This window comes from Neoarius graeffei, chromosome 25 (assembly GCF_027579695.1).
Source record: "Neoarius graeffei isolate fNeoGra1 chromosome 25, fNeoGra1.pri, whole genome shotgun sequence".
Classification (NCBI taxonomy): Eukaryota; Metazoa; Chordata; class Actinopteri; order Siluriformes; family Ariidae; genus Neoarius; species Neoarius graeffei.
This window is the reverse complement of record NC_083593.1, coordinates 52,000,362-52,021,726: the sequence shown is the minus strand read 5'-3', so window position 1 is coordinate 52,021,726 and position 21,365 is coordinate 52,000,362. Positions and strand designations below refer to the sequence as shown.

The window sequence follows — 21,365 nt, the reverse complement described above, 5'->3', positions numbered from 1 at the left end:
GGTTGGTTTACTTCCTTGTCCAAAACGCCCTTTTTCTCAGCAACCACAAATCATAGCCACTTGGTACCGAGCTTCAGCTTGGGGTTCTGTACCGTGTATACTAGGGCTTTGACTTCGAACTTCGATATTCGAATACAATTCCAGGGATGTGATTTTTCCGCGAATTCGGGGAATTCCGCTTTTTTCACCTCAAAACTTGAAAAAAAAAATGCTTCCGATTTTTCCCTCAAATCCACATTCGTATCCTATTCGTTCCGACTTTGTTTGAAAGATGGCAGCCTTGGATTTGCATCTTTACGCCTCGATCACGGAGGCTGCCATCTTTCAACTCTTTGTTTGAAGCAAGCGCATTCATTGGTTGTTACAGAGCGATGGGCCAATCATGTACCTCGTTTCATCTCATTGACGTAATTACGTCATTTACGCAATTCCGTCATTGAGATGAAACGAGGTACGTGATTGGCCCATCGCTCTGTAACAACCAATGAACGCGCTTTTTAGAGCGAGCGAGAGCGCGAGAGAGAGAGCGTGTGTGTGTGTGTGTGTGTGTCAGAGTTGCATGTTGACCATTTAAATTGGCTTGAATTTGTTAATCATGACAAGTTTTTTTTTCTTGTGTGTTTGCTTGCCATTTTAGTACAATTTTTAAGTCAGAAAACCCCAAAACCCAGGAGCTTTGGGGGGCTTCCCCCCTTGTCCCCTCACCAGGGTGCTGCCCTGGACCAGCTGGGGGCCTGTGGCCCCCAGACCCCCAGCTAAAATTTTCAGATAATTTCACCAGCCCCAAATCACATCCCTGCAATTCGAATGTTGTGAAAAAAAAAAAGAGATGTTCGAACGAATATTAGGCAGCTCTAAATATTCGAACCTGTATATGGTATCATTAGGCATAATTCTTTTATTTTTGTGAATGTGGTTGTAAACGTTTTCAGTTCAGGTCGCAGGGTTTTGTTTTTTTTTTTTTAACGTCTGTGGAATTTATGTGAATCGCGAAGGTCATTGTCTTGTGTCTTATCTGGGCACCTGTAGACGTTAGCGTCAAGCTGGCACGCATTGAACAATGGAGTCAGATGCTAGCACGTTGGAGATTTGCACTCCGGAGAATTTAAAAAGTGATGTGTGGCGCTATTTTGGATTCGAAAAAAAAGATGGAGAATGCGATTTTTAAAAAAAAAGGTTACCTGTAAAATATGTGGAAACAAATTGGCCTATCAATCAACAACTTCAAACTTGAGGGCCCACTTGAAGACATTGCACGCGGGAGTGCTCGAAGGTGAGAGGGGGCTGCGAGAGGGGTCTGTGATTTTTGTACACCTGATGTTATAAGAAATGAAATTACTAACGTAGACTATGCGACACTGCGCAGTAATGCTTTCATGCGCTGTTATTTTTGTCAACTTGGGATAGTTGATAAAAAAAAAAACTATTAGCTTATTTGCGCAAGTAGCCTCATCTCATCTCTAGCCGCTTTATCCTTCTACAGGGTCGCAGGCAAGCTGGAGCCTATCCCAGCTGACTACGGGCGAAAGGCGGGGTACACCCTGGACAAGTCGCCAGATCATCACAGGGCTGACACATAGACAACCGTTCACACTCACATTCACACCTACGGTCAATTTAGAGTCACCAGTTAACCTAACCTGCATGTCTTTGGACTGTGGGGGAAACCGGAGCACCCGGAGGAAACCCACGCGGACACGGGGAGAACATGCAAACTCCACACAGAAAGGCCCTCGCCGGCCCCGGGGCTCGAACCCAGGACCTTCTTGCAAGTAGCTTATAGGCCTAAATTAATTTAGCCTACACATGGTGGAATTTACATACCATGAAGTTCATAAGTTAACGAAGTGAGCACGTAAAACTAATCTGTGATCTTATAACATATCGTGTCCATGTTTGTTTGAATTGTGAATCAGAGACGCGAGCAGGAAGCAGTGACATGACAGCTGACACCGGTCTCATTCAAAACAAACATTCTCAAAAGCCAACACGAATGGGCTCGGAACGGCAGTGTTATAAACTCACAGATTAGGTGTAGGCCTAGCAGTACCTGCTCATTTTGTAAACGTTCCCCTTTGATTGTCAGTGAGGCTACAGTTTAGAGGCTTTCATCAGTACAAGCAACCAGGAAACCGAAGGAACAGCGTTTCACACACAAAAGGCAACGGACAAACGACGAAGTTTGTGGATTATGTAACGTTAAAAGTGTCAGCCGGTATAATGCCAATTACTACGACACTGCACGTTTCATTAGTAGTGGTTGTAAAAACACGCCTGAATATTTCATATTTCCTGCACGTAATCTTATTGACATTGACTGAACACTGCCCCCTGGTGGACTGAATATCATATTTAATTTTGATGCCGAGGTGTTAGTGAGGCATTTAAGAATAATATAATTAATAAAAGTTCGAATACTATTCGAATGTCTAGATTAATTTCCAAACGAACTTCGAATATGATTTTTGGGCCAAGGTCAAAGCCCTAGTGTATACCGTTTTCAGGTCTGTCGCACATCGACTTCCTGTTTACGGTTCCGTCTCAGAAACTGCTCTCTCATTTGGGACATTATGGTCAAAAAATAAATTTTCTAATTTCACTTTTTTTTTTTTTTTTTTGCATTTACCTAACACTCCATGTTTCTTTTGTCGTGTTTAATAAGAATAAAGATAGTATCTTGCTTTATCTGGCCTCCACTGTGGAAAATTGTTTTGATTACAATTCAAATGCTTTTGTAAAATTTGATTTCCATATAAAATAACTCCATGAAGAATTAAAGCCCCTCCTTCACAGATGAGTTAGCCTAGTAAACTAGACCCACCCGCCTAGCGGCCAAAAATATTTTTGCCTAGCGAGTGGGTCTAGCCTCGCACCATATAAACAAAAACACCCCGGGCATCAAATCGTGCCCGCCAATCACAACGCAAGGTTTTTGTTTGGATTCTTTGGGCGGGCTTTTGCAGGAGTGACGACAAAGCTGCGCGACGCTGGAGAAAGCACAACAGGAAAGATGGCTACGGCTAGTGAACAGCGCGCGTTTGACTCCGCTTTGGAATCAGTTTTAGAAGAATTAGACTTGGAGTTTTCGTTGAAACATGAGCAGGAAGAGGCTCTCCGCTCATTCCTTTTCAAGAAGGACGTTTTCGCTGTTTTGCCGACCGGCTATGGCAAAAGTCTGATCTACCAGCTGGCTCCGCTCGTAGCCAAAAGGATGGGGCTAGTTTGTGCAGTACGAAGAATTAATAAACAGCTTTGAAACATTACTTTTTGATTGTTTCTTATTTTCCCGTTATTTTAAATTTAAGGGAAATTATTTCACCAAACACCACTAAATAAAAACTCTCAAAAACAGTTTAAGCAAACCCTTGAAAAACACTTGAAAAAAATAAGTGTATGTTCAGTATGTGGTACAGACTCCAAACTTGTGGTCATTATCTCCAAACTTCTTAATATCTAGAACCTGTTTATTAATTAATACGCATTTTGAAAAATTATTTATTTCAAGGTCTCCCCACTGCTTTCTGTCGCTCTGACTACGTCACAGTCACTGTTGCACTGATTGGTCAGAGCGTTGGCCTATACACACAGAGACAGTTTGAAAGACAGCGGGTTGTTCCTCCCACACCCTTTGGAAATGTCTACGAGCGAGGCCAGACTAAATATTCACATTTAGTCTGGCTTGCCAGGCTACAGATCAGGGCTTTGAACCGGAATTTTTTTCCTATTGGTTCGTTCCGAACAGAAACGGAATTTTAACGTTTCCGGTTTTGGGTTCCACCATTAAATAGACGTTCCCGAACCGGTTAGAACAAAAAAAATTTCGTTCCCGGAACGGTTAATTACGTTCCCTGTCAGCTGTTTAACAAATGGCTATAAAATTATGTCTCTGTCTCATCCAGCTTAAGCCAAATGTAGGCTAATTCTATTACAACCTTCATTAAATAAGACAAGAAATAATTCAAAACAATTATTATTTCAAATGTTGGTGATTTGGATTCTCAGTATGTCTTCCCATCTACACAAACAGAAAAAGTGCCAAAAATGAAAGAGAATTCGTTTAGTGTGTTACCAAAGGCTAGTCAGGCCCTATAGAGGGCTACCGCATGACGTCACCGCGCCGCGAGATTTTGTTAGGCGCCATATTGGAAGACCAAGTACACATCTATGCAAGTACATACATACATAAAACAAACTACACCTGAAATGTAGCCAGGGCCGGTTCTGCCCTAATCTGGACCCGGGTGCAACATCGTGCAAACACCCCCCCAAAAAAAACAACACCAGTCTAAATCAGGACAACCATCACATAACTATAACTATAAACATTTTATATCAACTATTTTAACTAAATGGGCTATAATAAATAAGCCTGCAGGCAGCCATGGTGGGCTGCCTCAGAAATGTAACCATTTGTCCTACCTTAAAACTCGTTTTGCATTTTCTGCCTCCTTTTTTGTATTTTCGACCCTCCGTTTATTTTCTTTCTTTTTCTGTAAACCCGATTTGTGTCCAGACATTTTGTTCTGCTACCAACGAACTAACTCGTCAGGTCTCGTCTCTCGAGCCCGCGATGATTCCCGTGGGAAGAGCAACAACTGATACATTTTTATAAACAGCCAATAGGGAGGTTGCATCATTCAGGCTCTTCTTTGCTCAGAGACGCTCAGTAATGCAATTACTCACTAGTAGTCCACCCTCCCGCTCTCTCCATTCAGTCAGCGAACGTCACACAGGTAGTGAACCCCAGCGGGTCATAGAAACTTGCGCAGGAGAAGAATGACTATTTGTAGGCTACAGAAACTTTGAGGAACGAAATAAAAAACGGTATTAACCGGTTACCATTATTTTTAATAAGCGTTTCTGTTCCGGAACATAAAAAAATAATAAAGTTTCTGGTTTCGTTTCTGTTCCATGTGAAATAGAAAAAGTTCCCGGTTTTCGTTTTCGTTCCTTGAACCGGTTCAAAGCCCTGCTACAGATGAGTGAAAATATTGAATAAATTTCCTCTTTTTGATTGCTTGGGTTAAAAATGCCAAGTTATGATGACTGAATTGATTATTCACTTAAATATGAATAATATGATACATTTTGGGGATTTGATGGCGAAATAGGACACAATGGAAAAATCAAGAACACACCGGAAAGATGAGAATAACGGCGGTGGTAAAAGAACAGCGACTGTACCAGCTGAAGGTCGCGCGGGTCTCTGCTGCGGCGCGCGAGCAACGGGACATCGCTACCGCACCGGACGGAGCGCGAGGCGGGGCAAAATGACTGGCCGTAGATTCTATCAAAAGTTCGAACTAAATTGACCATGGTTGCATAATATTGGCCAAAAATACGCAAACACGACGAAATATGAAAGTAAGATGAAAAAGAACCATTCTATTGCCTTATACTGCAAGACTAAAACAAAATAAAACCGTCAAAACTCACCTTTCCACTGATAACGTCCGAACAGATCACCCGCGTAACAGACCGCAAATGGAAGCACGATCAACTTCTAACTGCTGGAGTGGAAAATTCCATTCTACACATGCAAATTGTTAATGTGTGTCCTTCCCCGCACACAAATAACACGCTACGGTAAAAAACAGACCACAACTCATTTTATAGCTCAGAAATTCCTACAAGACCAGCTACCATCGTAACATATTCTGTAAGAAACATATTCTATACCTAACTTTCAGCTTTCGCTTTAAAAAAACAAAATCGCAGATTTATAACAATTTTTTTTTATGGGGTAGTGATTTTAAGTTCCTACTTTTGGTGAGGTAGTGACCTCGACCCTGAGGCTTTCCATTTAGATCAAAACACACGACCGTATTGCAGAGATGCCAATCACTACGATTCGTGCGTAGTCACTACGTTTTTGACAGTAGCACTACGAGGCTACGACCGTCTATTCAGTTTATATGGGATTCATACGATTTTAGCATGGATGCGGTTCGAAACGCGTGAATCTATAAGGGTTCACAATATTTTGCCGGTGTTCGGTACATTTGAGGCCAATTATCGCTTGATAATTCAATATTTTGACTGTATTTATGGTCAAAGTTTGCTTCGATGGGCGCCACCATCTTTGTTGACAAGCGTTCTGCGCATGCGCGAATTAATTATCGATGCCGCGATGGAATGTCGAGCAGCTCATGTCACTAGGTATTGAGGGGCTGTCGGGGTGTTGTAACCTCACAAACTATCGCTCAAAACATGAAATCAGGGCTGTCATCCACCTAAAACGCCATGTTCCGAATATGCAATGAGCATTTCACGATATATTCGCAAAAAGAAACGAAACCCTGTTGGAACTGAGAGTCATCTTCTGAAGTAAATCAATCAGAACTGAATAAGTAATCTGACTTGAGATTAAAAGTGAAAGGAAGTTGATAATTAAAAGTAATCAAAGCGACTTGACATTAATCATGGGAATAAAAAGGAAATACATGTTCCAGTACAACTAATTTGAGTATTGCTAATTGAGTGTTCCAGCATATTCTCTATAAACATTGATGGCATGTAATCTGCATTTGTGTAGTAAAGTTAAGAAAATAATATTCACTGTTTGAAAGTTGATTGTATACACATTACCAGAGAAGTCTTTACTTTGTGTGAATGTGGTGAGTTATGAGTATCAGTCATGAGAAAATCATGAGTGATTTTGTGGTTTGGTTTTATTTTTCAGATAATTGGAAAAAAAAAAAATCAATTTTCTCCCCCCAAAACCAACATGTCCCAGTTCGTTTTCGTCCCCTGTATTCACTCGGAATGGCCCTAAAAAAGCACCAATTTCCAAAATTTTCTCGGGGGGATTACAGCGGCCCCTGAACCCCCAGCTGGATTGGGCTCGCTACGTGCCCTGCAGGTGCTCCGCTCATATGCATGTGTCACTACACATTGATTTCACAAAAGGTCGGCGTCTCTGGTATTAGTTTTGGGTCTGCGGAAAATGGAGTTAAGCTAGCTGCACACTACGCCGATACACGTGGTACCGAACCGACCCATTTCAGAGCCTACTCCCGACAGGGCACGCACATATATCCCTGACTAACTCACGACTGTTGACGAGTGCAGTCGCGATTGAAGCGACACCAAACGAGATTATGCAAACTAAGCATCATAACGAACACTCCACTAAATATCACGTGACAACTTAATAGCTTTGTGATTGGCTATTGGATATAGTTACTGTTAAATCCAACACTTGAAGATGCTACAGGCTGAATTACAAATGACACAACATGGAATATGTAGCGCACTATCTAGGCTGCATGAGCTATTATTCCCAACCTTAAATAGTGCACTTATATAGGGGAGTTAAAGCGATTTGGAATTCAGCCACACAACTTGAGCAGAGTGGCTTTCCAGCCCACTGTGTCTATGGATAAAGCTTCAGTCTATGGAATTACAGTATATACCTGCATTAGGTGCTAGTGACACGTATTTCTCATGCTAGAAATTGTGTTTAATGATGTCACGTGTTATATGCGAAAGATATGATTGGCTATTGCTAGCGACTCTCACCGATCAGTCTGGCTCCCGATTAGTTTTTCGAATCAGCTGTGAGATGAGTCGGTACCATCGAAAACTACCGTATTTTCTGGACTATAAGCCGCTACTTTTTTCCTAGGTTTTGAACCATGCGGCTTATACAAAGGTGCGGCTATTCTGTGGATTTTTCTTCCACCGCTAGGGGCGCTCTAACCGGAAGTAGAATCAAAAACAAGATAGGCGAAAAATCAATGCAAAGAAGAATTAGCAGATCTTTAGCAGATAGAACACGCACGACAAATTACTAACTGGTAATTATTTTCAAATCCAGCGAAGATGATTAAAGTGACTTGTGGTTTCAAACACAGGAGAAATGAAGGTAAATAAATACCGGTTATTTTCTCTTGGTTCTGTTCCGTTTTAATCAGCAAAGTTGCTGTCGTGTTAAAAGGCACTGTTCGGAAAGAATCTGTTCAGGTACATACATGTACATTTACAGTACAAAATCGTTCTGTACATGCAGTAAATATCTAATTTTTCAACATGGATATCTGCGGCTTATAGCCCGGTGCGGCTTGTATATCTTTTTTTTAAATTTTTTTTAAAAAATAGAGCGGATGCGGCTTATATACAGGTGCGGTCTATAGTCCAGAAAATACGGTAGTCTTTACGCCTGACTCGCGACTTCAGCTGGCTCGGTACGCTGAAAATCGGCGTAGTGTGCGGCTAGCTTTACAACGGTGATGAAATATTTTGCATGATGTTTTATTACGGTTATGATTATTCTGTGAGCGCACCAATCCTTAGGTGTATAAAGTTGCAACTTAAAATACAATCAGTGATAACTGTAGACTTTTCAGTGGACTACAACCTTTTTAAGGGAATGCGATGTAGTCGACCGTTTATCATGTTCCAGATCAAGCCGCCATTTTTCCACAAATTTGCCGAATTTTTGCCAAATTCTGAATAGAGTATTCACATCAAAGACTGGGCTCACGCTAGCCGCTCGCACGTCCGCAAATTGCGAAGTTTTATTCCAATTTGCGAAAAGAAAATCATCTGTATTCGCATTTTATGCGAAAGTCATTTAAAGTTTAAGCAAAATCCATCAAACAATTGCGATTTCTCAAGATAAACGGTACCTTTCAGGGCCTGAATTTGGGCGCGGGATTGCGGGTATCGCGCATATTATTATTTATTTTTTTTAATTCCCGCACCTTTAACGATTCTAATGCGAGAGATTCCTGCACACATTACTGCATTGCCTGACAACGTCAATCTAATAATGGATCAGTGTGAATGCGCGACTACCTTCTGTTCTCAAGGTTACTTGAATTTAACCCTCCTTTTACTGACTGACCCCCCTCTTATCTCCCCCCGTAGCCTACTCAGGAAAAAAACAGCAGACACAGACAGTTCGCAGACACACACAGATACAGCGCGCGCACTCTTCCTCTCTCGGACTTTTGCTGTAAAACACATGGACCGCTGGCTAAAACGTACAAGTGCAGTGGCAGAAGTTTCCCCTGCTAAGAGGAAAACTCCTGAATCCGATGGTGGTAATAGCAGTGTGAGTGATACCGTTGAGAATACTGCTGAGAATACACAGGATAAGACAGCTAACGTTAACGTCGACGTTGCGAAGGGGATTAGATCAGAGCATGGCTATAAGAGAAAAGTATTTACAAGGAAAAGCAAAGGACACTAATGCTGATAAAAGGGATGACCACTAGGAGAAAGAGTAGGAAAGACTACATATGTACAAGAATCCTGCACTCGGCAAAGATGAATTGTTGAATCAGTGTTGAACAATTTGATTTTTTTTTTTTTTAATTAAAGATGGCATATGGCACAGGAGACAGGGCTATATGGTATAAGAGGATCCTGAAAAGTCAACAAGGACTGTTGTCATGTTAACGTTCTATATGTGGACTGAGTTGGGCTGAGTGGGGCTGTTGGAGTTGCATTTCGACTACAACCGCGCTGAACCGTGCTGGCTGGAAGTGGGTGGACACATTGGGTGGAGTTAGCGAAAGTGGGTGGACGTCACGTGATGTCGTTAGGCGGCACAAACGGTGACATCAGTGACCTTTTAAGCGGTAGTCGCACGACCCGGATAGTATACAATAAACATGGAGGACATGGAGTCGTTAGTGTTGCTGGTCTTGGTGCTGTGGTTTGTTGTCACCGACAACGCCAACAGATACTGGCAAGAGCGTATAGATGAGGCGAGGCGCATAAGGCTTCAGAAATTCTCGTAATTCGTAATTATTCTTCTTCCGGGTTTACGGTGTTTACAGATCCCAGCGTGCTCGCGGAGCGTGTGTGGGCGTGTGAGGACACTCCTCCTCACCAATCAGTGCACAGGGGAGTGTCTGCTCACGCCCCTAGCCTCACTCGGCTCGGTTTGGCTCGCTTCAGCCCTACTCCAAAACCGTGCGAGTTTTGGGCGCTGAGTAGGGCTGAAGCGAGCCGAGTCGTGCTGCTCTGAGGTAGTCGAAACGCGAGCCGTGTCGGGCTGAAGTGAGCTGAGAAAGGGTAGTGGAAAAGGGCCAAGAGTTTGTAAATTCATTCAGTGTTAAGAACAGTTTGATAGTGTTTTCTTATTTTAATTGTAGACATTAAACAGAGGACAGGGATGATCAGATCAGACATGAGAATAGAAAAATGATAAAGTTGATATAAAAAAAAATGATATAAAAATGTTATAAAAGGAAAACGCAAAGGTCACTGATTAGAGATGGCCACTAAAAGAAGAGACAAATAACACAAACATAGTGAAGAGAATCCTGAAAAGTCAGCAGACTGGTTTAAGTTAGATTTTAAGTTAGACTTGTTGTGTCAATAAATTCATTGAGTGCTATTAAGAACAGACTGATTTTTTTTTTCTTTTTTTATAATTAAACGAAGCAGTGACACTTAAAGAATAGTGCATGAAGATGAGGAAGAAGCAGCTATGTAAAGCCTAGGTCACAACCGGACGTACGATTTTTTTTGGTGTTTCCCAAATCGCTGCTTTTTTTTTTTCGTTCATGGAGAAAGACGCGCGTTGGCCGTAAGTTTGTCTTGCAACCTGAAAAAAATGATTAACGATCTGTGGTCACCTTATAACGCAGCCATCCCAAGTCTCCCAGAAGTTCCGGGAGTCTCCTGCATATTGATAGAAGCGAGCAAGAGCGTGCGCGCGCAACGTTAAGGTCTGCATCACGCATCTTAGAATGTGCGCGCGCGAGGGGGTGCGCAAGGGAGACTGTGTGCAGTGTTGCCAGATACTGCTGACGTTTTCCAGTCCAAAATATGTTCAAAACCCGCCAAAATGCACTTAAAAGCACCCAATCTGGCAACACTGCCTGTGTGCCTGTTCATGTAGCGTATGCCAGACAAAGAGCATCTTGATTGGGTTACTCAGAAAAATAAGCCAATCAGCTTTCAGTGTGGGCTAGAGCTGTGCAATGTATCGTATTTTTATCACGATATCGATATTGGTGTCGAACGATATCAAAATTCATAATATCGATATGAAACGATTTTTTGTCATTTGTCGAAAGGGACGTGCACAATATTTCTACAATGGCAATAAAACAACAATAACATTGACGTGACAGTAAGGTAAAACGAACCCTTCTGTCCCCTAAGGCACACCGTAGCCTTGCATACGTCATCCATTCTACTCCCGCGATATCTCCGCAACAGTAAAAAAAAAATCAGTTCTTCTGTTTTCATACGTGTCGGGTGATTTGATATATTGATTTCTTAATATGTTGTTTGATTTGCTTGCTAATAGTTATAATAATACAATTAACATATATTTACGTCATATTTTTGGATGTGGGACTGGGTAATGTAAAAATGGCATCTACGGAAGAAAACAAGCACAACAATATTAGCACATATCCAGCTTGCTAGCTGTGTTAGCTGTGTTAAACCGTGTGGATTTAAGTGGAATAATTGCGAGTCGTCCTGTGGTCAAGGCAGCGTTTTAAGGTAAGGCAATTTGGTTATTAATGTTGCCCGCCGCAGCGTGTTTACTTGGGTTCATTTGATTTTGACTTGTGCATCTGCAGCTAGCATCATGCTTTGAAGTAGGTTCTGCTAAGGACTGGTTTATTGCGCGATGTAGACGGACATTGTTTTTAAAATTCCGTGCGCTTAAAACGGTGTCCCCCTGCTAATCATGTAGCCCTAATCATGTGTTGCTTTTACTTTTCTTAATGGCGAGTGAAATATCTCTGCAAATGGTATTTCAATGCTGACATGCCAAAAAGATAGCGGAGTCCACATTTGGAAGATGAAGGAAGAGAAACTATTTTCATGTATGTTAATTCTTAAGGACTTGTCTCTATATTGTGCGTGTTTAATGTTGGTGTCTTAACAACACACAAGCTTACGTTGTGTGTGTGTGTGTGTGTGTGTGTGTGTGTGTGTGAGAGAGAGATTTTATCCTTGGCTGGCTACGAGCCAGTGTGGACGTTACGCAGTAATCACTGGTAATATCAGCGCTGGCTCCATCCTCTGTGATCGGAAATGTTGAGTGAGGAGAACGTGAGCCTTGTGCAGGCGATAGGACCCATGCAAAGTACGCACTTGCACAGTAAATAGTTTAAGTAAAAGGCGTTTCAGGGTACAACGGGAAGGGTTGACAGGTAGCCTATGAGGCCTGTACTATAAAAATGTGGCCCGGTGCCTCGGGTGTTGATGATCAGGGCTTTAAAAAAAGGTGTATAAATATCGTTTTAAAAATCGCGATATCGATATTTACTGAAAAAATCGTGATATTGATTTTTTTCCAATATCAAGCAGCCCTAGTGTGGGCGGGCTTTTATCTCTTTTCTCGAGGACCGGAGTTTTCAGTTGTATTGAGTCAGTGCAGCCTACAGGATCGGCATGACAGAGGGAGAGCGCGCGCCCCAAAAAATATATATCAATTACATGTCATATACAAGTGTGTATCTTTTATAAATGGGGTTAGCTTATCTAATGTAGCATGTTGGGGAGAATCATAGTGTCATACTTAAAATTTCATCAGAAATATAGGTATGATAGCATGTATAACTCTCCTACTTATTGCTCATTTCATGGGGGGGAATTGTTGGCATGTGCCGCGCGGGAGCGTCTGCCCAAATTTTTTAGGCCGAGATGAACTTATAGTTTTTGATTTAAAAAAAAAAAAAATTTCCAATATGTAATGCCCATTGTACATGCCTGTTCTTTAACTCAAAATCACCATCTCGATCTTCAGATTGACCGTATGGTATCTGTATTACATTCCACAACATCCTGTCCAGATAAAACCTAGTTAGTCCACACAACAGTTGAAAGGGAAGTGATGAGTGATGTTGAATGTTAATATGCAAGACCTCCTGCTACCATGATAACATCAGAAGAAAGCTTAAGAGAATTATATGACAGAACTTTTTTCTGGTTTGCACTTCATTGTAAAGGATTAGAGTATTCAAAGACATGAATAGCTAAAATGCAGAAATATAATACTGTAGAGCTCGTTTATATTAAAAGGTGCATTGACTTTTTTTTGAAGTCATCAAATGTGAATTGATTAAAAACAAGTCTCTTGTACCATATTAATCATTTTCACCTGGGAGTCCACCAAGAGGGGGAATTTATTTCCAAATACATTGCAAATTTTTGCTGATAAAATTAATGGTTTTGGGGTAAAAAAAAAAAAAATGGCCAAAAATCATTAGCCCCATGGGCCTGGGCCCCGCCCCAGTTTTTTCAGACTTTTAAAATATTTTTCATTCTCATCCCTGTGTATAACCCCCCCCCCCCCCCCCCCCCATTCTGAAAAATGAAATTCAGGCCCTGCCTTTCGTGTCCATCTTCGACGTTTTTGATTTATAACCAACGCCCCCGGGTTTCGAAGCTTCTTATTGGTTGACTGCAAATTACGTCTTCCAATAGCATCGGACCTTACATATAAAATGATCAATTTCCGAGTTGCGCTGATAATGTCGCCAATTCTCGCTCATTAGTGAACAAGATTATAACGAGGTTTGTTTAAAATAAATTATCCGACTTTACGTATGACAAAAACTTATCTAAAAAGTGAGAACATATTAGAATATTCTGTTAGCTTTCTCATTTAGGGATTAAAAACACGATATAACCATTCTAAAGACGTATTTTCTACATATCAACCCTGACAGAACTTTGGAAGAACTCCGTGTACCTTGTTTTCAGAGCGTTTTGACGCACATGGTTCAAAGTTTTGACTGCAAGTTTCACTTGAGAAATTAATGGTGAATATCGTTATATTTGGGTTATGAGATTAATTTATAAGAAACAACCATTGATTTTTAACTCCCTGAGCTCCCTTTATCCTACCCATAAAGACACCACCCTCCCCCTAAACACACACACACACACACACACACACACACACAGGCCAGTCAGCATACTACAGAGGGTGACTTAAGGCCAATTTATGCTGACAACGCAGTCCTTGCAGATGGTGTTGCAGATGGCGTCTGCGTAGCCCCCCCCCCCTTCGCAGACGCTCTGCGCGCACCTCCCAAAAATTGTGGCCACCGCAGAAGCCTCGCAGACAAGAGGGCTCTGATTGGTCCACTCTACATCCGCTGTACACGCACTTCCGCTTCCCTACTTTCCCGGTTTGGTTTGTTTTCACGACCGGCATTTTTAAAAACACGAGCGAAGATGGAGCAGCACGAAGAGCGGTTGATCGAGGAAGTGAGGAAGGACGTACATCTATACGACTCCAGTTTTAGTCATTATAAGTAACCGGAGGATAAACACTCCACTAACCACACCCACCAACTACTCCTAGCGATTTCGCGACTTCGCGCCCCCTTGCGTTGTAGCGGTGAATAACATCGCGCACGCCTATTACTCCCCGCTCAACGATAAATTACAACTGTCTGCGAAAAGCTATCTGCGAAAGCCTTGTCGCAAGAGCATGCAGAGGCCCTCAGGGCTAAAAGGTGCATAGATAGCAAAGAATGCAAAGCACATCACACCAGATGTTAGATATAATTATAATGAAAAATATGGACTCCGTAAACCAGATTAAGCGGGTTAAATTAAACGCACAATTTCATTACATATATACAGTTGATGAAATGATCAAAATAAGAGGATTCAAGAATAAATAAGCATGCTGTGAGCATAAATCAAGAACATGGAAAGACAAAGGCAGGAAACAAGCTTGCAAACACTATTGAAACACCACCAAACTACAATAACAATTCATTTTTCAATATTATGTCAGTGCAAGAAACATTTAGAAGTATAACATATCTTGCTTAAAAAAATTACTTTGCTAAAAAGAAAATTGTTCTTTTAGTATTTCTTGCTAAGCGAAATTGCTAAAGAAAAATTTGAGTCTTTAGCACTTTTCACTAAAACAGTTTGGGTCCTAGAGTGAGCGCACAAAGATTTAGTTTTATCTGTATTTCTGTCATTTTATTTCAAATTAAAACTAGTGCTGTCAAGCGATTAAAATATTTAATCGCGATTGTCGTGACTGTCATAGTTTAATCGTTTGAGTAGGGTGCACACATCCAAAAACTCTTTGCAGGTGCCAGACAAAAATGTCAGACAATAAAAGAAAATAGGTCCGCACACTGCTGGATACGCTCCAAAAAATAAACTTTATTTAATTAAAACAAGTAACGTTTCGATCACCCTGGATCTTCATCAGGCATATGGGTAACAGGAAGAGGCTGTGGCCTATATCACATGACCCTACTCTACACCCGCCCAGGCAAGGCACCCAAAGGTGCCAATCAATTAGACAGACAGGTGTCTTAACCTGTACCAGTCATACAAAAGGCAAAACCAAAAAACATTTGCAAGTTTGAAAGATTAAAAAGATGTGAATATAGTACACCAACATATAAAATACATATCACGTGAAAATCAATTACAAAAGAGGTTTTAAATCAAAATGCATATTCATTCCCTTAGGTGCAATGGTGTTCAAGGTGTATATATATATATATTTTGTGTAATACACGAAATGTCATTTATATGATTAAATCTCCCTGCGGATTAGCCTATATAGGCAAAACAACAAGGTGTCTAAAAACGCGCATCGCAGAGCATAGAAGCAACATACGGTTGAATGATGAGAAGAACCCTGTAGCTGTCCATTTTAACACGTTTAAGCACAACCTTGCAACCCTTCACTATATTGGCATTGAACATGTTGCTACACCTAGACGTGGGGGTGATGTTGATAATCTCCTTTTAAGACGCGAGGCTTTTTATATATATATACCTTGAACACCATTGCACCTAAGGGAATGAATATGCATTTTGATTTAAAACCTCTTTTGTAATTGATTTTCACGTGATATGTATTTTATATGTTGGTGTACTATATTCACATCTTTTTAATCTTTCAAACTTGCAAATGTTTTTTGGTTTTGCCTTTTGTATGACTGGTACAGGTTAAGACACCTGTCTGTCTAATTGATTGGCACCTTTGGGTGCCTTGCCTGGGCGGGTGTAGAGTAGGGTCATGTGATATAGGCCACAGCCTCTTCCTGTTACCCATATGCCTGATGAAGATCCAGGGTGATCGAAACGTTACTTGTTTTAATTAAATAAAGTTTATTTTTTGGAGCGTATCCAGCAGTGTGCGGACCTATTTTCTTTTATTAGCGACTGTCATAGTTAACTCGTGATTAATCGCTATTTAATCGCACATTTTTGTCACATGAAAAACCATTGTAATTCTCTTATCAGCATAAAAAAGTGAATGGGCTTGCTTTGTACCAAATTTTTTTTTTTTTATTGCCGAGCATAACACGTCTTGTCACAGCCACTGACATCCATAACTTCCATATTAGATGAGAAAACCAAGGGATGAAAAATAAAGTGCATATCACTGTGAAAATAAAAGTTTTATTTTACTCTTCATTAGTTTCTTTTGAAGAGAAGTATTTGCCATAAAAGAAGAGAGAAAAAAACATAACAAAAATAAAAACATTCATCATACGTTCAAAAACGTTCATCATAGTGTGGCGCTGTATTCTCTAATTCTGGAGATGAGCTGGGAAACTGAAGACTGAAGGAACAGTATTGAAAAGTATTTTTCCAGTCTCACCTGTGAAAGGTAATCCCATGTGATCTCGTTTGGACGGTAAACCTGTTGGTACAGTTAAACGCAGCACATGAACGAGGCATCTTTATTCTCGGCTACCGGGCCATCCTTAAAAAAAAAAAATCCGTTTCCTGTCCACCGGGTGGGCAAAAAAAATTTCAGTCGGGAGGGATGGATTTATTTTATTTATTTATTTATATTATATATGGATGGATAAGAAATCGCAATGCTGTGTTTGCTTTTTCTTTCAGTACTTTTTTTATTACAAAAGCAGACACATTTAATAAAATATGACGGTTTAATCAATTGAAACTTGTACAAAAACTAAGTTAGCATTTTAAATGCTGACTGCAACATTTGCAAAACTTTTACAAAAGGTACTTAAAATGTCCGACACACGGACTTTTTGTAGTTCTAAATCGAGCGTTAGGCCTAGTTCGGATGAAATTACACTATTAAAATGATCACTGAATGATTTGTTTTTCTGAATCTTTACTATTTTGTTGTTCGCTAGAATACCATTTTGCGATTTCACACTTCAGCAAATGTTTGAAAACTCCGGATCTCCTTCCTTCATGGTGGCTGCCATTTTTTTGTGCCGCATGGCGTATGCGCAGAGCTGATTCGACAGGGCTTTCCACAAGCGCCGGCCACACAATTAAGTCCAGCCGGCTACTTTAATGACTATTTTTGTAGCCCACAGGCTCTAAATATTAATTTTCGATTTTAATAAAATTAAATGTTTATCTAACGGACTGACAATAATGTCAAACTGAACCGTTGATCAAGGGAGAGGAACTCATCCGCGCCCCGACATGCGGTGTGCGCGTGCACTCAGCTGCGTGAATGTGTCATGCACCGAAAATAAAAGACTTACAAGCCAGGAACGCCTCATGATGCAATACGCAAGAAAAGAAAGAAGATTTACTGCCATTTTACTTTGTATTTGAGTAAAGTGAATAAATAAATGGTCTGTGGAAAATACATTTAACCCTGGGAACTGTGTGCACAGGAGTTTATTTTGTGTTTACTCCCCCCGGCTGGCTACTTATTTGTCATGGCTGGCTAGTATGAGCCTTAGTGGAAAGCCCTGGGAATGCGGAAATGTCAAGTTCGATTTTAGATTTACGAACCCGAAAAAAAATGTCGAAAAACCGGCGTTAAAAAAAAAAATTTTCACCCGCACAAACGGCACTCACCCGGCCGGTGGACCGGAAACAGAACATTTTTTAATAATGGCCCTGTCTAGACGCTATACCAGAGACGGTTGAAGAATCTCCACTTTGCCCCATCCAATATGGCGGCGAGGATGTTTATATGTCTGTGCCTTTCTCCATCACTCACACGTACTCTTATTGAAGCAGCGCGCGACAAGCCTCAACAGGAACTACGGGTGACTCGCAGGGCCAAATTAGAATTTGCGTTAACGGCACTATTTTTTTTTTTTAATCACGTTAAATTGAGATCGCGTTATTATCGCGTTAACTTTGACAGCACTAATTAAAACCAACATCACTACTCAAAACCGTATAGTTTATTGACTGTGAGTATATTTAGTGGGGGACCCCCACAGTACCCAGTTTCTGAGACAGACCCATTTACGAAACGTATAGGGTGAATTTTGACGCTATTTCAAGAAGCAAAATGCTGTTTCAGAATGGCAGTTTACCAGGATGCTGTTTGAAATCCTTGGAGAGACGCTGCTCTTTACTTACTCGTTTCAGGGTTCATTATTTGTTGAAGTCAACATTTATAATAAGTGTCCTGTTCCTTCGCTCGCTCGCGTTCTGATATAAGCGAGAGCGGGGGATACATAAGTGAACAGTAGCTCATAGTTGATCTTGTTAGACTTGTTTACCTGCTTCACTGATTTCATGATTGTTGAGACAAAATGCTTGACTGAGCATAACATGCGTAACCTTCACGGGAAGTCTGCAACGTTCCTTAGTACTCGTTACGGGCACGGTTTATTTCTGTGTTTGAACATTCTGGGAAGTTAGAAGATTGTAAGCAGGGTGCGTATACATTTGGGCGTGGCGTAAGTTCTGGAGGGCAGGATGTAGCACCCTGATGAGATAAGATTAGCTGAAATGTACTGTCTTTCAGGTCACTTTTTTTTATTTTTTTTAAGCTGTAATTAATGTTATTTCAATATGGATGTGTCATTTCTGTCTCTGATCTCAGTTACAGAATGAAATAAAATGAGCTGGACAAGTGATTTTAAGAAAGCAGTTGTCCAGGGATGATGCTTCTGAGGTTTCTTTCGACAGTAATATTTCCTTTTTGTTTTCTCTGCTCCCCCAAACAGGGCGTACTCCCTCGTCGACTCCAGCCAGGTGTCCACCTTCCTCATTTCCATCCTCCTCATTGTCTATGGCAGCTTCAGGTAAGGCTCAAGAGCTCTTTTTAAAACCTACATTAAACCTATATTTAATGAGTGTTTTGGTTATCGTGACGCGCCCAGTTCCAGACAGACGAGGGCCTGAAGTTGAGGTGTTTTTCATAGCAAGTACTTCACCACCCCACCCTCAGAAGATGGTACTACACCGGTCACCTCAGACAATCCATAATTTCAACCGGAGCCTCTCGGTGCATGGTATATTAGATTTATATCCCTTATCAAAACATTCCAAACTGAAAGCGTTACGGTTGAATCTCGGCGTGAACGCCCTGGAGCCAGCCATGTTTGTTGCTTTACATTGGCCCGACCTGTACATGTCCGATGTAGCATGCTATCACCTGCGTCGCTAGCCTGGGCCCGCCCATCCTAAGCGTGACGCAACACGAGGGCCTGTTGCGAGCTTAGTCTGGCCAGGCAAGCTATCTACAGCTCTTCCAAGCTCCCGAAAAATCGGGAACCAATCAACTTTGAGCATCTCCAACGGCCCTGGGTAGAGGCGTGTTCAAGGCACTGACGTAGTAGAACTGTGACCGGAAGCCATAGATTGTTTACAGAATCTATGCCGGAAGCGCTTCATTCACGCTTCCGCATCTATTACGCATAGACGCTGTATTGAAAGCATTCAACGGGAAGTTCTCATTGAAAACAGAGCAAAGAGCAGCCCTGGAGGTATTTATTGAAAGGAAGGATGTTTTCGCCTTGCTCCCGACCGGCTTCGGTAAGAGTTTAATCTACCAGTTAGCCCCGTCGCGTCGCATACGTCAGAGGAAAGAGTGATGTGATTGGTTTAAGCTTCGTCACTGCCTTTTCTGGCTTCGACCAGTAGCAAACTGAGGCATTTCAGGGAGGCGGGTCAACCACGGGCTCTGGGAAACGGTTGGGCTTAATAGCTTGGCCAGACCAAATGCTCGCAGAGCTTTGAAGTCGCGTTAGCCAGACTACTGCCTCGCTAGACATGATCATGATGCGTAGATCTACACACGCGCTCACGGAGCCACAGCTGTGACTCAATTCGGCTATAACTTGAAATTGTGATTCAGGATACATCATGACTGACTCGCACCATGTCCTTTTTATTTATTTATTTATTTTTATTATTTTATTTGATGTCTTGACATGCGTTACTTAATCAATGGTGGAACTGTTTTATGTCATGTGAGCCATCCTTGGCCAATCCCTACATGGGAATATTTGGATGAGGGATATAATGTATAATATACTATAATAAAAAAAGATTTGTAAGAGGGGAAAAAAACACACCCGCTAACTTTTTTTTTTTTTTCACTTTTTATTTATTTATTTATTTTTTTAATTTTGTGCACCAGGACATTTGTGGTTTTGTCTAGGTTTGTTGTCTTTTTTTTTATTAATTCCAGTGTTGTGTTTTATTGGAAGTTCAGTTTTGTGGGATGGATGGATGATGATTATCTTTGCTGGAGGGAAGGATGGACAGATCTTTTGTGGTATACATGTGCCCCTTTTCCACCAAATCAGTTCCAGGGCTGGTTCGGGGCCAGTGCTTAGTTTGGAACCGGGTTTTCTGTTTCCACTGACGAAGAACTGGCTCTGGGGCCAGAAAAACCGGTTCCAGGCTAGCACCAACTCTCTGCTGGGCCAGAGGAAAGAACCGCTTACGTCAGCGGGGGGGGCGGAGTTGTTAAGACCAACAACAATAAGACCACGAAAGATCGCCATTTTTAAGCGACGAGAAGCAGCAGCTGTACAAACGCGAAGTCATTTATTATTATTGTTGCTGCTGCTGCTTCTTCGATGTTTTTGCTTCGATATTCGCGCCAAGGTTTATGCAAACGTAGCGACGTAACTGACGTATACAGCAACGTAATGACGTGTCTTCTCTTAGCACCGCGAGCTATGGAAAAGCAAACTGGTTCTCAGCTGGCTCGCAAGTTGAATGAGTTGTGAACCAGCACCAGCACTGGCCCCGAACCAGCCCTGGAACTGATTTGGTGGAAAAGGGGTAATAGATGGCTAATGGTATTAATGGAAGGATGGTTTGTTGGATGGGTGGACGGAGGGGATGGATGGGCTGTGAAGGACAGACTGTACTTGGAATAGTAGGGTGGATTGATTGATGGGTCATTAGAGAGAGAGAGAGAGAGAGAGGAATGACTGGCTGGATTGATGGTTGTACGGATCTATCATGGGACAGATGGATGGATTGTGAGAGATGGACGGACGGACCGATGGATGGACTGTACTTTGAATAGTAGGGTGGATGGCTGGATTGATGGTTGTATGGCTCTATCATGGGATGGATGGATGGGTAGCTCATGAGAAAGTAGGACAGATGGTTCAGTGAATAGATCCGTCCATCCCGTAGTGAATCTATCATGAGATGGACCATGGGATAGATGGTTGGACAGATGGATG

The 21,365-nt window shown here is 41.5% G+C and overlaps 1 protein-coding gene across 1 annotated transcript in view; it reads left to right on the top strand.

Moving 5' to 3' along the window:
• Positions 1-21,365, top strand: part of sppl3 (signal peptide peptidase 3) — a 107,120-nt gene that overhangs the window by 58,363 nt on the left and 27,392 nt on the right. Inside the window, exon 2 of the mRNA XM_060908360.1 lies at positions 18,882-18,959. Coding sequence (XP_060764343.1) covers positions 18,882-18,959 — 78 coding nt within the window. The remainder of the gene's footprint in view (positions 1-18,881; positions 18,960-21,365) is intronic.